Genomic DNA, 15,668 nt, shown 5'->3' on the forward strand with positions numbered 1-15,668 from the left:
TAATTCCTCCCCACAGTCGCACATTATTTGAGGCCTACTGACTGACTAACGGAAGGGTGGTGAAATACACTAATCAACAGGGGGCCGAGATCAGTTAGATTGAACAACAAATTCGAGAGCGTCTTATGAAGGACGTCTAAATCTTATTCGCGATTCGTACACTTGAACTCAACCCATTCAGCGTTGCACGAAAGTGTCTGTTTCTGTTTTTTCAAAAAACCATGCTTTACCAGCATCTATCATAACTCGATTCTTTTCACTGAATCGTACGTCGCTTGGAAATCAATCGACAGATGGTGCGTCTGCGAGTTGTACTCCAGACTCCAGGTATCGATATAGGATCAAGGAATTGGCATCCCTATCCCACCAATGCAATGTTTTCGTAGCCAGCATAACAGCGGCTCAAGCGTAGGGCTCAAACTGACAACCAATCTTTCAACACAGCAGCATAATGTTAATGCGGGGTAAGAAAACAAGAAGACCATAACAGTCTCCTGTAGGATTTGTCGCAGAGTAAACGCATTTGATTACGAAAGCCAGCTTGGAATTTACAGACAAAAAACTCCTCCAACCTCTTGAACAAAGTTGTCTTCTCTTCATTCAACAAAGTGTCGATATATGCTCTCCCCAGTCGGCAGCTACCACCTTTTATTTGTCAGCAAATTATTCTTCTTCTCGGTTATTGCACATGACGGTAGACGGCGCTGTTTTTCTCCGCACGGGCGCACGCCGTCGAAAGTTTCGTAAAATTTTCGCATATCTTCTGCCTCATATTGCTGAGGTAATCTTTCCTCGGCTGTTTTCTCTTTCTTGTATAATTCCATTCGACAAATCCGGCTTCCGGCAATGCTTTTCTCATCCGTCAACTTCTGGCGCTTCTTATCGAACTATTTAGATCGGGATCTGGATGGGGGGCTTCAAGGGCGCTTTTCGAGGGTTTTAGAGAATCTCAGGTGCGTTACAGAGGTCCGAGAGAGCTTCAGAAGGTTTTCAGAGACATTTCAGGAAATTTCAGAGGATTTTTAGGGGGTTCCGATTGCGTTATAGGGGTGTTTTCGGGGGTTTCGAAGGTTCTAGATGCATTACAGGTGGTCCGAAGGGGCTTCAGGGGGCTTTCGGTAGTATTTCAGAGGATTTTTAGCTAGTTTAGGCGTTTCCGGGGGTTTCGGAGGGTATCAGGTGGGTTACAGAGGGTCCGAGAGGGGGCTTCAGGCGGTTTTCGGTGGCAAAAAAGTTTCAGATGATTTTCGGAAGGCTTCGGAGGCGTTACAGAAGTTTTTTTAGAAGCTTTCGGAGAGTCTTAGGTTCGTTACATGTGGTTCGAGGGGCTTCAGGAGGTTTTCGGTGGTATTTCAGGAAGTATCAGAAGTTTTTAAGCGAATTTCGGAAGCATTACAGGGACGTTTTTGGGGGTTTCGGAGAGCTTCGACAATAGTCCAGGACGCCTTTACATCGCGAAGCCTATCAGTGTTCATTAATGCCTGTTGATCACCTCCCTATTTCGTGTTGAATGGACTGTACTTGCTTGCTTTCCACATTTGTTAGAGAGCTTTACTGCCGGTGGACGCATAAATGTCCCATGTGCAAAAGCAGACAATCGAGAAAATCGCGTCCAAAGTTCGAAAAAAGTAAATTGCCTCACCTATGAAGTATTAGTGCTGAATCGTGTTCTAACATCAACCAATTTTGAATTTGAGCACTAATTTTTGTTTTGGAGCGATTTTATAGTTCCATAGGATTTCCAATGAAACGTGACGCTTATGCGCTTACCGTCAAACGGGGTGACTTGCAACACTTTTCAGCTTCAATTAATAAAAAATGTTGGTTAAACTCAATTTTAAAATTCAAACTATTTGTAATAGTTTTAATAGCCGGCCCCTCTATAAAATAGAGTGAACAAGTTATAGATTGATTTATTTTTTCATGTTGAAAAAGCCAAATAAGGTCGTTTTTGATACAAAACGTCGTGCGGGGTGACTTGCAACACCCAAAGTAAATCCCTTTTCAAACACGCAAATATTAATTTTTAGTTTCAAGCATATTTGATAAGTATTCTTGCTACTATTGTGATATCGTTTGGGCTGACATACTTATTTTTGTATTTGTTTTTACATAGGAAATTGAATTGTGAATTTTTATATGGAAATATTGGGCTCAAAAACACCAAGTTACTAATTGTTAATTTAACATAAGTTTTAATGTATTTTTCAGTTCATATGATGATCCTTCAGACTTTTGCTGGTGAATTTTTAGTTAAACAACAATATTTCGTTTTTCTGGACTTTAAATTGTTAAGAAAATGAGTGTTGCAAGTCACCCCGTCTAGGTACAATATTTCAAAACATATGAATATAACAAAGATATTGTAAATAATATTTTTATAAAGTAAAATGGAAATTCATATAGCTCATTATGTATAGAATCCGCATATACAATATTATTTTTGGGAAATTTGGTTTTCATTGTTTTGCAGGCAACGATTTGAGGCTCACGTTTTTGTTACTTTTTGAGACTAATGTTATTTAAATTTATGAATATTTTGTTGGAACTATTTTCATAAAAGTAAAAATCGTGGCTACTACCATCAGGGTACCAGATTCCGCTCATCTAAGGCCAGTTTTGCAGAAAAACATCATCTGTTAAATGACTGGTAAGCCAATTTGTAATGTTTTTGCATTTTAAGTTAGTTTAATCTAAGTACAATCAGATACAAAACAAGACTTATGTAGAACTTTTCATAAAAATATGATTTAATTACAATTTGTGTGAGACCAAAGTGGTCCTAATTCCGCTCACGGACAAATGTATGCCATCTTTTAAATAGACTTTTGCGGAAAAGTGAATTATTTTTGCAACTCTATGTTTTTACAATTATTTTTTCCTGTTCAGCGGGAGTGTATAATAGTGATTAATAGGGACAATGGAAATTCGCGATTTCGCGGAAGCCGCGAAATCCGCGAAATTGGACTATGGCCGCGAAATTTGAGAAATTGCGCGAATTGCCGCGAAATTAGGTAAAATTGTAAAAATACCCTGCAAATTTCGATCAATTTTAAATATTTTAGTATAAATTGACTGATAACTGTAGACAGTGTAAAGTTAGTTACGAGTTTATGACATATTAGACAGTATGCTTGGTTATACTTTTTATCAAATTTGTTGCTTTTTGGGGGGAATTTATGATTACGCCTCACAAAACAAAGTAAATCATTCATATGACATGCAAATTTGGAGTTTTTTTCAACAAAACGGTCAAAAATATGAGACCGCGAAATTGCCGCGAAATTCACAATAGTAGTCCGCGAAATTTAAGAAATTTTGCCGCGAATTTCCATTGTCCCTAGTGATTAAATACAATGTGTACTAAAATCGACAGTTTTTACGATTTTCACGTATTTTTTTGCGTGAGCGGTTATTGGAACACATAAAATTTCCTACAGTTTTTTTGGGTCCAATAGCCGCTCAAAAAATTTCACTGTTTTGTTTTTAAAATTTATGTTATTTGGTAAATATTGCATAAAATGGCTTTGCTCTCATATAATTTATATTGTCCAAGAATATCAGCGACGAAAAGGGGGTATTTATGCGTGAAAACTTGATTTTTGCAACAGTGAGCGGCTATTGGGTCATGAGCGGCTACTGGTACACTGACGGTACTCAGATAGCATGTGCACTTCATAGTTCAACTGAGTTTTGGTATGTAAATGTTCGATTTTTATCTTTTGTTGATAAACATAGACAGAAGACATCAAGTGTTGCAAGTCACCCCGTTTGACGGTATGTAACTTCTAAAAATGTTACAAATCGGCCTTGCATTTTTTCAACAATTTTCGGAACAAAGTACCTATTTCTATTCCCCCATATGATAGTACCCCAGGGTACATGATCATGGGCTGCAAAATCTCAATATTGCCATGCACATGGGACAATTATGCTTCCAGCGGCAGTTTAGTTCTAGATACACACATTGTCCACGCAGAAAAGCTTACTGCTACAAGGGAGTTTCCGGAGACCTTTCAGTAAGTTTCAGAGACGTTACAGGGGCGTTTTTGGGGATTTCGGTGAGTCTCAGGTGCGAGTGGTCCGAGGGAGGTACAGGGGGTATTCAGAGGTATTTCTGGGGATTCCGCAGGCGTTCCCGGGGCTTTAGGAGGATCAAAAAGGTTTTAAGCATTTCAGGAAGTTTCAAAAGATGTTCTGTGTGTTTCAGAGGCGTACAGGGTCGTTTTCGGGTGTTTAGGAGGGCTTAGGTGTGTTACAGAGCGTTCGAGGGGGCTACAGGCATTTCAGGAAGTTTTCAGTGGCACAATGATCGTTTTGGCATTTCAAAGGATTATCAGCGGGTCACAGAGAAGTATTAAGAGATTCCGGAGGTTCTCAGGACCAAGGATGGGAATACTCACTTGCAAAGAGTTACATTCACGTCACTTGGTATTTTGTAAGCTCAGAAGCGTGCATAAAAAAACGATGTATGGATGACTTTTGCCTTGTGGTTTGCTGAATAGAGTAGGAATCATCGCACACGCATACTAATGTCGTGACAGACCTGCGAAAGCAACTCTCCACGAGGTGAGTCTAATTTCCTCCCTAATGACTTCATTTGGCAAACTTTTTGATAAAACCACAAGGCTAAAATCGTCCACACAGAAAGATCGATGTACACAGAGCAAGGAGTAACTTTCACGCAGCGATCAAAAAGACAAAAGATTTCATGCAAACTTGTGTAACACCGGATCAGCACATTTTTTGTGCTGATCCAGTCGTACGCAAATATGAGTGTCTTTTCGCAAGTTACTCATTCGCTGTGTACTTTCGTTTAAGGGTGCATACACCTTTTTTTATTGCACGCTTCTGAGCTGTGTTCCCATCCTTGCTCAGGACTCAGAGTCGTTACAGGAGGCTTTGAGAAAGCTTGAGAGGCCTACAGTATTTGAAAACATTTTGGATTACTGCTCTCAGATGAGCTTCAGGAGGATTTCAGAGGGGTTTTAAAGAGTTTCATACTCAATGTAGTTCTTGGAAACATTGAACTCATCACTTGCAGTACATAGTTCAGGACTTAGGTTGTCGTCCTACAGTGATTTCTTACCACTCAGTCAGTTTCTGGCGGTATTCATCTGTCATACCTTCTGCTGAGAAGCGCTGTATATTGAATCGCAATGGTCGCTGAGTTCTAATGTATAAACGAGATATTGATCTGAGCCGATGTTTGATCCTATGAACAAAATAGAATTTATGTCATTAAAACAGTTGCTCATCTATCCATTGCAGATTCCGCCGAGGATTCCGACCTGGAGACGAAAGAATGGGAAAATCAACAGATTCGCAAGGGAGTTACCGGCGCCCAGTTGGTATCCGCTCACCAGGAATCGGTCATCTCGCAGTACATGATCCAGGGTTACAGTCAGTCCTATCAGTCCAACGAAGACGATAGTATCCTATCGACGGGTGCCCTTCTGGAGCAAGCGTACGCCAAAACGTCCGGTCTGACGAAGGCCAGCACCAAGGCTGCTTCTGCCGGGCTCATTGCGCGAGTTGCTACAGCCGGAAAAGACCAGAAGGCATCCGGTCCCCGAATGCCGCAGGAGATCCTGAAACAGCTGAATGAGAAACTCCAAACCACAAAGGAACTTAATTTCAAACATATCACCGACATCGAAAGGATCACCCAGGAGGTGAAAGTACTTAAGCTGGATCATCTGCAGAGCGAGCAGAAGGCACCGGTTGCGGCGGCCAAGTATCGGTTCTACCAGGAAATCAAGTGCTACGTCAGCGATTTGGTGGAGTGCTTGGACGAAAAACTGCCGCTGATAGTGGGGCTGGAGCAGCGAGCGATCGCAACGATGGCCAAGTATTCCAGCATGCTCATCGAACGGAGACGGCAGGACGTGAGGGATCAAGCCAAGGAGATGGCCGACGCCAACAGTAAGTATTGGTTTTTCGTTTATGTGTGTCATTTGAATATAATCAATTTTTTACCTATCTGAATATCTGAATCGGATAGTTACTGCGGTTGTTGTTATGGAGTGCCACAGGCGTGTACAGAACAGATTTGGAGCTTCTCGAAACTAGAAGGACCCATTATACACGTGATTCTCATTGTAACACGTTCTAAAATCTTCAAGAATTTCAAACACATTTGCTATGCCTGCATCTGTCTCTATCCGTAATCATTACATACTTCGTTTTGGTCAAGTTCATGGGCAAGCCATTCCTTGCGTATCCCTCTTTAGAGGAGCAAAAACTTCCTTCACTGTCAGTTGAACAGTAATCTTCCTGCTTAAAACGGGCCTGTCTATAATCTATGTAGACTCTAGAAGGGATTGGTTCTGGCCGGAGTCTACGGTCCATACAAATTTAGAACATTTTGTATGTCAAAAGTCGAGGGAAGACGGGGAGGTGGGTCTGACATTGACTAAATTGTGTCTACGTAGGTTATAGACAGCGCCAAACCATCCAAGGTCACAGATGAAGCAGACACTTCGTCTGTGATCCCCACACTTGATCATGATCCATCTAGCGATGCACGTATTAGCATAATAATAGTTATTTATGTAACGAGTTGCAAAAAGTTGATTTTTTCAGTACGAGTCGTACATTTTTGGATAAATACGAAGAGTGCTGAAAAAATCGAGTTTTGCAACGAGTTCCATAAAAAATTTTATGCAATGTTTTTTTTTTATAATGCATTATGAACATTATGCAACTATTTTTCATTATGCAACTCATTTCAGTTGCATAATGAACCAGTTCGGAAAAAATGGCCATTATGATACCAAAATGAGTTATATAAAATGTAAATTATGATACTGAATTGCATAAAATAAGTTTATGCAATTCAGTATCATAATTTACATTTTATTTAACTCATTTTGGTATCATAATGGCCAATTTTTCCGAACTGGCTCATTATGCAACTGAAATGAGTTGCATAATGAAAAATAGTTGAATAATTTTCATAATGCAACTCATTTGAGTTGCATTATGAACATTATGCAACTAAAATGGGTTGCATTATGAAAAAATCATTGCATAAAATTTTGTATGGAACTCGTTGCAAAACTCGATTTTTTCAGCACTCTTCGTATTTATCCAACTCGGCAAGCCTCGTTGGATAAATGTACGACTCGTGCTGAAAAAATCAACTTTTTGCAACTCGTTACATAAATAACTATTTTACGGAAAACCAGGTTCTGACACCAGTTAAAGCTCATATCTTGTCACTGCATCGTATGCTAATTTCACACAATTAACAAATGATGACTCCGCAAGTTCTTCTTTTTCATCTTCTTTTACTGGGCTCTACGTTCCCACTGGAACTTGGAGGGCTCATTTTGCCTGCCCTTGCATGTCTACCTATGTATATTGATTATCAAGCAACTTATACAAAATGTCAAGAAATCGAGAAAATATCCCGACCGGAACGAAAAAAGAACTCGAATTTGCATTCCAAATCCTTATCCACTAGACTAAGTAGTGACCACCCTGGGACAGTAATAACCATCTCTTCTGTTCTTCACTCTGTATGAGCTTCGTGTCATTCAGATGTTCGTCCTAATGCTGTTTCCATCTTTCAATGACATTAAAACTACTATAAACATAAAAAAGCATTTAACCCCACCCCTAACGAGCACAGAGTAAAAGTTGCTTTTTTCTATTCTGCAGAGGGCATCAGACGACAGCACGACGATCCGGATCGCATTCGACGTGCCGCAGAACGAGAAGGTCGACGGACGCGTCGCCGAAGGGATCGCGAGAAGAACGAAACGGCCGATTCCCACCTCGATGGAATGTCCAGCGATGATGAGGTGGCCGACATTGAAGTTTCGCAGTACCAAGCGTCGCTCAAGGAGATCGCCCTGGAAGCGAAGCAGATATTCGTCGATGCAGGCGAAGAGTATTGCGAAGTTGGCGAGATTCTGGACAGGTTCCAGAACTGGCGCTCGGCCGAGCTGGATTCTTACAAAGATGCCTACGTCAGTTTATGTCTGCCGAAGGTGTTTGGGCCACTGATCCGATTGAAGTACGTCGCGTGGAATCCGGTTAGCGGGGAAGACGCAATCGACTTTGAACGGGAAGCATGGTATCGAAGTTGTTGCCTCTACGGTCGGCAACCCGGCGAGACGGAAGCTAGCTTAGCTGAAGACCCTGATGTGCGCTTAATACCCACGCTCATCGAGAAAATCGTACTTCCAAAGTTGACCGTACTGATAGAACAGGTTTGGGATCCACTGTCGACGACCGAAACACTGAAACTAGTGCGACTGATCAATCGGCTCAGCCGAGATTATCCATCACTACGGCGAACCTGCAAACAGCTGAGATTACTTTTCCAAGCCATTCTGGACAAACTAAAGCTGGCGATCGATAACGACGTATTCATTCCAGTGTTTCCCAAACAGTAAGTTACGATGATGACCACGTATATTTTGTGCAGATTTTCACCATACTGTTTTATTCGAAATCATTTCAGACTGCAGGAAGCCAAATCGTCCTTCTTCCAGCGGCAGTTTTGCAGCGGACTGAAACTACTGCGGAACATCACCTGTTGGCAGGGCGTCATTGCCGATGGTCCCCTGACAGAGCTGGCGATCGGTTCGCTGCTGAATCGGTACCTCCTGAATGGGATGCGCGTTTGCACGCCGACCGATGCCATCAACAAGGCCTCGATGATTGTGTACACTTTGCCGCGGGTTTGGCTGACGGCCGGATCGTCCGTCGTGCAGAGTATGACCCAGTTCATTGCCATGCTGCAGCACGTCAACAGCCAGCTGGATCCAGCCATCGGGAATCATGGGTAAGTGAGAACGGGGCGCATTCAGTGTGTACTTGGGAATACTCGAAAGAAGTTGCGTCAATTACGGCAGTTTATCCGTATGAAGAATAATGAGAATGTTTACAAATCCAAGGCTTTTGCAGTCTCTCCGTATGGTCCAATAACAACCAGTACCTACAGTACAGTATAGGGCACTGCATTGTTTTGATTTTGTATGGGATTTTGACGTTTCGTGGCCTTGTTGTTTACAAAATATCTGTATGAGTGAAAGAGAAGGAGAGAATTTCATGCAGTGCCTACTCAGGGGACTGTTATGGTCTTCTTGTTTTCTCACCCCGCATTAAAATTATGCTGCTGTGTTGAAAGATAGGTTGTCAGCTTGAGCCCTACGCTTGAGCCGCTGTTACGAAAACATTGCATTGGTGGGATAGGGATGCCAATTCCTTGTGCCTACTAGGTAGGCTCTAGGTACCTGATTATCTTCATCACTAATAGTAACAAACGTTAAACTTATATTCCTTCACATCCCCGGTAACCGTAAGGACGTAGCCGGTGTCGTTATTATCTATTTTTAGCTTGAAATTCATGAAAGTGCACATTGACGACGACAAGCTAATCTCAAGCACCTGTTTGTTCTAGTCAATCATGTAGGAGTAGCAACTACGAATTGTGTCGTCATCTATGCTCTAGACTGGATGAACATGGTCAATGTTTTGGAACAAAGGCCTTTCGGTCTCTTTTTTTGCGGTCAGAAGAACAGTGCAAAATCTGCACGCAATTGATTGCGTCTCCGTGCTCCGCATTGCGATTGAAATTTATAGGGAAATCATACTTTTTGAAACGCATTGAAACTCATCAGAAACTTCTTGATGATTTCTTTGAAAGCCCCCTGAAACCCATTGAAATCCTCCGAAGCCCCATGGAATCACGTGAAACGCCTTGGAACACCTCGAAACTCCCTGCAAGGCCTTGAAACCCTTGAAACACCCGAAAATCTTTCCGAAACGACCTGGAATGCCTTAAACCTCTGTTGAAACATCGCTGAGACTCCGTATAAAGCATCCAAAGATCCACGGAAATTGTTCCAAAATGCCCTTGGGGTTTCACATCCTTATACGTATTGAAACCCCTTGAAAGCCCTCAGAAATCTCCCTGTAACTCCCGTGAAAGTCCCATCAAATCTACACAAATACCTTCGAAACCCCATGAAACGCCTTGAAACCCTGACTAGAAATCCCCTTGAAAGCCCGTTAAACTTCCGGAAACCACTCCGATATGGGAGTTCAGGAGTTGAATATGACAGCTTCCATCATCCGAAACCTCTGAAATGCCATCAAACGCCTTGTACGCCCCCAATATAATTTAACGTCCTAGAAAGATCCAACACACCCCCCCCCCCTCCACAAACCCCTGAAGTCCCGGAAGACACTCCCGAAACTCCTGCAATCTCATGAGATCTCCTCAAACGCCCTGAGACTCCCACAAGCCTCTACTAAACCCATTGGAAACGTCTGGGGCGCCTTGATGCCCTTCTGAAACGCCCTTGCAATTTACTTGAAAGGCCCTTGAAAACCCTTTAATCTCCCTTTAAACGCCTTGTAACCCCCCTGAAACTCTCTTGAAAGCCTGCTAAAACTCACGGAAACCACCCATAAACTCCCCTAAAACGCCTGAAAACCCCTTAAAATCTCCTCGTGACTCTCTTTAAAACCTTAAAAATTTCCCTGAAGCACTTTGAAAGCTATTCGATTCACTATGTAACTTTAAATGCCCTTTTAAGATCCACACTAACTCCTGGTAAACCTCTGACACGCTTTGAACTCCCTCGACAGTCTCCTGAAACCTCCAGAGTTCCACAAGCAAAATCTCCTGAAACACTATGAAACCTCTTCAAAATCTCCTTAAGCTCCCTTGAAAGCCACCTATGTCCCCTATAAAACCCTGAAAGCCCCTCTGAAACCTCTTGAAACGCCTTGGAACCCCTCTGAAACTCCCATTTATCTTGAAACCGGAATCTGACAAATTAGCAACACGCGCACCAATTAGCGAGAATCATTAGGATGAGCCAACTTTTAAATGCGTTCAACATTTGAGTTCTAGATTTCCATTCCGTAACTTTGCTGTCGTCGAACACGTTTGTTATGCTCGGTTTGATCGCCGGGTTAAAAATGGATTTTAAGGGATTTCTACTAACTACAAGTTTTTCTGTATGTTTATGACATGCCAGCAAATTTGGTAAATGCCAGTAAAGGGCCAACATATATCAGTGTCTCCTGAAATTTCTCTAGAAATTCTTCCAAGAATGTCTGCTAGAATTTCTCCAGTATTTCTGCGTGCGATCTAGAATTCCTTCTGGGAGTTCTGTTGAAGTTTTTCTAGAACATGCTCTTGTCCTTCCTTCAGAGATTTCTTTAAGGATTTCTGTTGAAATTCCTTTCAAAATGCATCCAGAAATTACAGCAAGGATTTCTTCAGGAATTCCTACTAGAATTTTTCTAGAATTCTTGCTGATATTTCTCCAATCATTACTCTCAACTCTGCAAGATTCCCTGCTGGTATTGCATGAAACCTAGAAAAGAAATCTCTGGAAAAATCTGGAAGAGTTTTCACCGGTAATATCTGGAACAATCTCCTCTTATCTACTAGAAGATCATCAGGAGTATTGCAATTAGGAACATTAGGAGGAGTTCCTAAATGAATCTCTGGATAAGTAACAGGATTTGTTAAAGAAATCCTATCAAGAATACCTGCACAGGAATCCAAATCAGAATTTATACAGACATTCCCCGAGGAATTCCTGCACGAATTCTCGGAAGAATCTCTGAAGACATTTATAGGAAGATTTTCTAGAGGAATTTTTGGACAACCGCTGGAGTAACTTCAAGTAACTTCCTACAGGAATACCAGGACGAATTCCTGGAGTTCTTCAGGCAATCCTAGTATCTTAGGAATTTTCAAAACATCCCTTCAGGCATTCCAGGAGAAATGCATGCAGAAACTGCTGAATCCTCTTGGAATTAAACCAGAAATGCTTCTTGTACCGACTTTTCGAACCCTCTAAGCAGAATACCCTCTTCGAATGAGTATAATCAGTAACACTCACTCGAACAGAAATGCTTGATTGTATTCCTCTAGAAATTGCTGCTGGGTTTGCTCAAGAGTTTTCTCCAAGGATGCCTTGCCTATAAAAAAGATTCATTAAGGAGTTTTTCATGGAATACCTGTAGAAGTTCTTTTTAGAATTCCTTCAGGAATCCCCTCCTAACATGTCTTCAGGAATTCTTGCTAGGATTTCTCCAACATTTTCAGATGTATTTTTTCCAATAGTTGCATGTGGAAGTCTTCCAAGAATTCCTGGATGATGCACAACAAGACTTCCTGGTTATTTCCACCAGAATAGATCCGCGATGAATATGGCTCTCAGTATATTTTTTTCTGAAAGTTCTTCACATATATCAAACATATTGAAGACATTAATTCGATCCAACAAAATGTTTTCGAGTTGCAAGACATTATGCAGCAGAAAATACGCCCTTCTCAACAGTTGGGTGAGAATAAATGGTTATGTGTTGATGCAAAAAGTAATGTTTCATGAAAGCTACCCAGGTAATTACTACGCATTTGAATAAGCCGTATTCAAAGTTTAAGCATTTGAACTGCTTGCTGCCCTACATAAGCAGTTCGAATGCATAGCTGCTTTGAATCAGCATAAACTGTGCTATTCAAAAGCTTTCGGCTGTTCATTAGCATTTCAACTGCTTGAGGTGTTTTTGCTTGGAAGCAATCATAATGCTGTTCAACTGCTCTTCAAATGCTAAAAGCAAAGAGTATGAATAATAGTTGGAATTCTTACCTTGGTATTTAGATACGTTGGTATGGAGGATGCGGGATCGTAAATCTATTTTTGTCTTGTTTTGCTCGACGAGGCGTTACGCTTCTTTGACATTTTGATACGACGTTCCCGAAGGTGTTGCACTGAGACAGTCCGTTATTTTGCTAAAACCTGCATTTGGGCAGTATTATAGACAAACAGACGTCTCATTCTACTCACTTCACATCGTTTCCCTTTTTAACGGATAATTCAAATATTCTTTAGTTCGCTAATCGCTCGCTCATAGTGGTTTCTGCTTTAAGTGGTGTTGCGTGTACGTACACGTTGCATTACACGAACACTACCTGAGTTACTGGTTGAAAATAGTAAACAAAAATCAGCTGATCCTGGCAAAATCAAATGGGCATATTTTCAATCAGTAGATTTGCATTAGTGTTCGTGACGCCGCGCTGCGAAACCACTATGGCGCTCGCATTGTTTTTGCTCCTGTTTGACGTTTGTTCACTACCACCACCTACTTAGTAGGTTAATTCAATGGGAATTAAACGAAACAACTGGCTTTAGATTTTCAGTGCATATTTTTCAACTTCCGTGGAATTATGCACGGAAAAACAAATGGAACCGAAAATTTCATTGTTTAACATTTAGTTCAATTGTTTAACATTTAGTCAGAGAAAAGAGGAACTTCCTGATTATAGAATGATAAGATCTTCTAGCATTTTTGATCGAACCTGGATTTTTCTTATATAAAATTTCTAATAGTATATTTGATGTCATAGAATACACTGCAGTCCATAATTGGTTGGATTTCCATTGAAAATTACCAACTTGATGAATTAGGCACAAATTTGTCAAGGAACTAATTTTTTTTTGTTCTGTGTTATCATTGTTTAACTTATTGTTTGTAAAATTTCTGCGCTGGGTAGGTTCATTTCAGAAAACATCATCTCACGAAATTAGAGCTGAAGCTACTTACATATAAACTCTGGAGCTCGATTTGAATAGGTCGTATATGCTTTTGTCGATATAAAATTTTATCAGTTTATTTTAGTCATTGTAGCAATATGGCAGATAATTTGCAAACTTTTAGTGATGGAACAGAAAGCCTGTTTTGTGAGGATTCTGCTGTATGTATAAACTTTGCTCAATTTCAACGGTTTTCGCTATAATAACCGAATCCAACTGATCGAATTTTTAATCGACAAAAGCACATACGACCTATTCAAATCGAGCTCCAGAACTAACTAATGATACTAACTCACTTTTTTCTCATTTTAGGGAATTGATCGAAAAACTACAAAAGATATTAGCTAGTTTGCACGTAGCTTCTTAAAATCACATCAGCGCTATCTCACCATGGACCCATGGAAGCCCCTATCGTTGGAAATAGTCTACCACTAGCTTAGGAATTAAATTTAGGTGAATGAATGTGTAAATTCAATCTGAAGACATAGCTTTTACACTCAAAAAAAAAACAACCCGAACTAAGGTTTTTTGCAACTGTTAAGATTACGTTCATGGTACTTGATATTTAACATTAGGAAAACACACAGTGTTGCATAAGGTCGGGGACCGCCGGCGACGAAGCAGAGTGAAGTTCTGTTGCACTATGCAACCCTTCGATTGCGGCCGATGCGCGCGAGGAAACCAACGAAGTTGTGGACTAGTTCAGGTAAGTTGATGTTTGTACTTTTAGCTATACATACGTGGGAGACAGTGGCGTTTTTCTCAAATCTTCCCGCTATCGGTTGCTTCGAAGGGCGATTGCATAGTGAAACGGTTATAACTCTGGTATTGATTGGCTTACCCTGAAGATAAGATATCGTTTTTTTTTAATAGTATGTTTAACGTTTCAACAAACCCAGAATCAATAAGATGCAATCACACATAGTTTGAAACTCAGTAACCAATTCTGTAACATTCTGGAACAAAACGTTTGATAATCGTAGCTCAAGTTCAATAGTTTTCTAAAAATATATTCAATGATGCATTAATTAACAGAGTGACGAATCATTTAGGAAAGAAATTCCGCAGATAATAACCCTCTATTTATCGTGATTGCTCAAGGGCACCGCAGAATTTCGCCGGATCAAAGACTAGAACGATCCCTGAATAGTTCTGTTGAAGAGTCGCGGCTGGAAATCGTGGATAAAACCAGGGAGGAATCCCAAAGAACATCCTTGAAGAAATCTTGGGAAGAACATCTGCAAGACTTGTGGTAAGAATTTAGTAGAAAATTCTTGAAGGAAACCCACAAGTGATCCCGGAGAAAATTCCTAAAGGAATCCCAGGTGAAATACCTGACGGAATCTTAGGAGAAATTGGATGAGAAATCCCTACGGGTAATGCAAACAGAATTCCGGGAGGAGTTCAGAAAAAAAACCTGAAAGAATTTGAAGTGGAATCTCTGGAGATCCTGAAAGAATCTTGGATGGAATCTGGAAACAAATGCTTGAGATAATCTCGGGGAAATCCCGAATGGAATTTATCTAGAGATGTTTCCAGCAATTAGTCCCGGGATTCCTTCCTGATGACGTGACCTGCCCACCGTAGCCTCCCGATTTTCGCGGTGTGGACTATGGTTGGTTCTCTCAGCAGCTGATGCAGCTCGTGGTTCATTCGCCTTCTTCAAGTCCCGTCTTCCATCTGCACTCCACCGTAGATGGTACGCAACACCTTCCGTTCGAAAACTCCAAGGGTTGCCCCTCTGCACGTAGGGTCCTTATTTCGTGCCCATAGAGGACTACCGGCTAGGGGCGGGACAGCTCTAATATTAATTAGCGAAATTAGCAGTATTAAGAAATATTAATCCCAAAGTCATACCATAATTTAACCAAGTAAGCCATGCCAATCGAGCTTGATTGATTTGCAATGACAACAACAAGATGTGCCAAAAAGTAGTCGTTTAAATTTCATCGCTGTAAGGGAAACATATTCAATCAGGACTCGGACTATTTACGAAAGAAATCGTTATAAATCGCTTCCATTTCATTCTTCTCACTCCGGGGGGATCAACTAAGAACTCGCTGGTGGATACGACCACCAAACAGTGATATCTTC

General features: G+C 41.0%; 1 protein-coding gene across 1 annotated transcript in view; it reads left to right on the top strand.

The window, feature by feature from the left end:
* Positions 1-14,606, top strand: part of LOC109418448 (PAX3- and PAX7-binding protein 1) — a 30,238-nt gene extending 15,632 nt beyond the window's left edge. Inside the window, exons 5-8 of the mRNA XM_062842168.1 lie at positions 5,272-5,925; positions 7,666-8,401; positions 8,474-8,797; positions 13,887-14,606. Of these exons, the coding sequence (XP_062698152.1) occupies positions 5,272-5,925; positions 7,666-8,401; positions 8,474-8,797; positions 13,887-13,941 (1,769 nt within the window). The 3' untranslated portion in view covers positions 13,942-14,606. The remainder of the gene's footprint in view (positions 1-5,271; positions 5,926-7,665; positions 8,402-8,473; positions 8,798-13,886) is intronic.
* The last annotated feature ends 1,062 nt before the right edge of the window (positions 14,607-15,668 follow it).

Source organism: Aedes albopictus, chromosome 3 (genome assembly GCF_035046485.1).
Source record: "Aedes albopictus strain Foshan chromosome 3, AalbF5, whole genome shotgun sequence".
Classification (NCBI taxonomy): domain Eukaryota; kingdom Metazoa; phylum Arthropoda; class Insecta; order Diptera; family Culicidae; genus Aedes; species Aedes albopictus.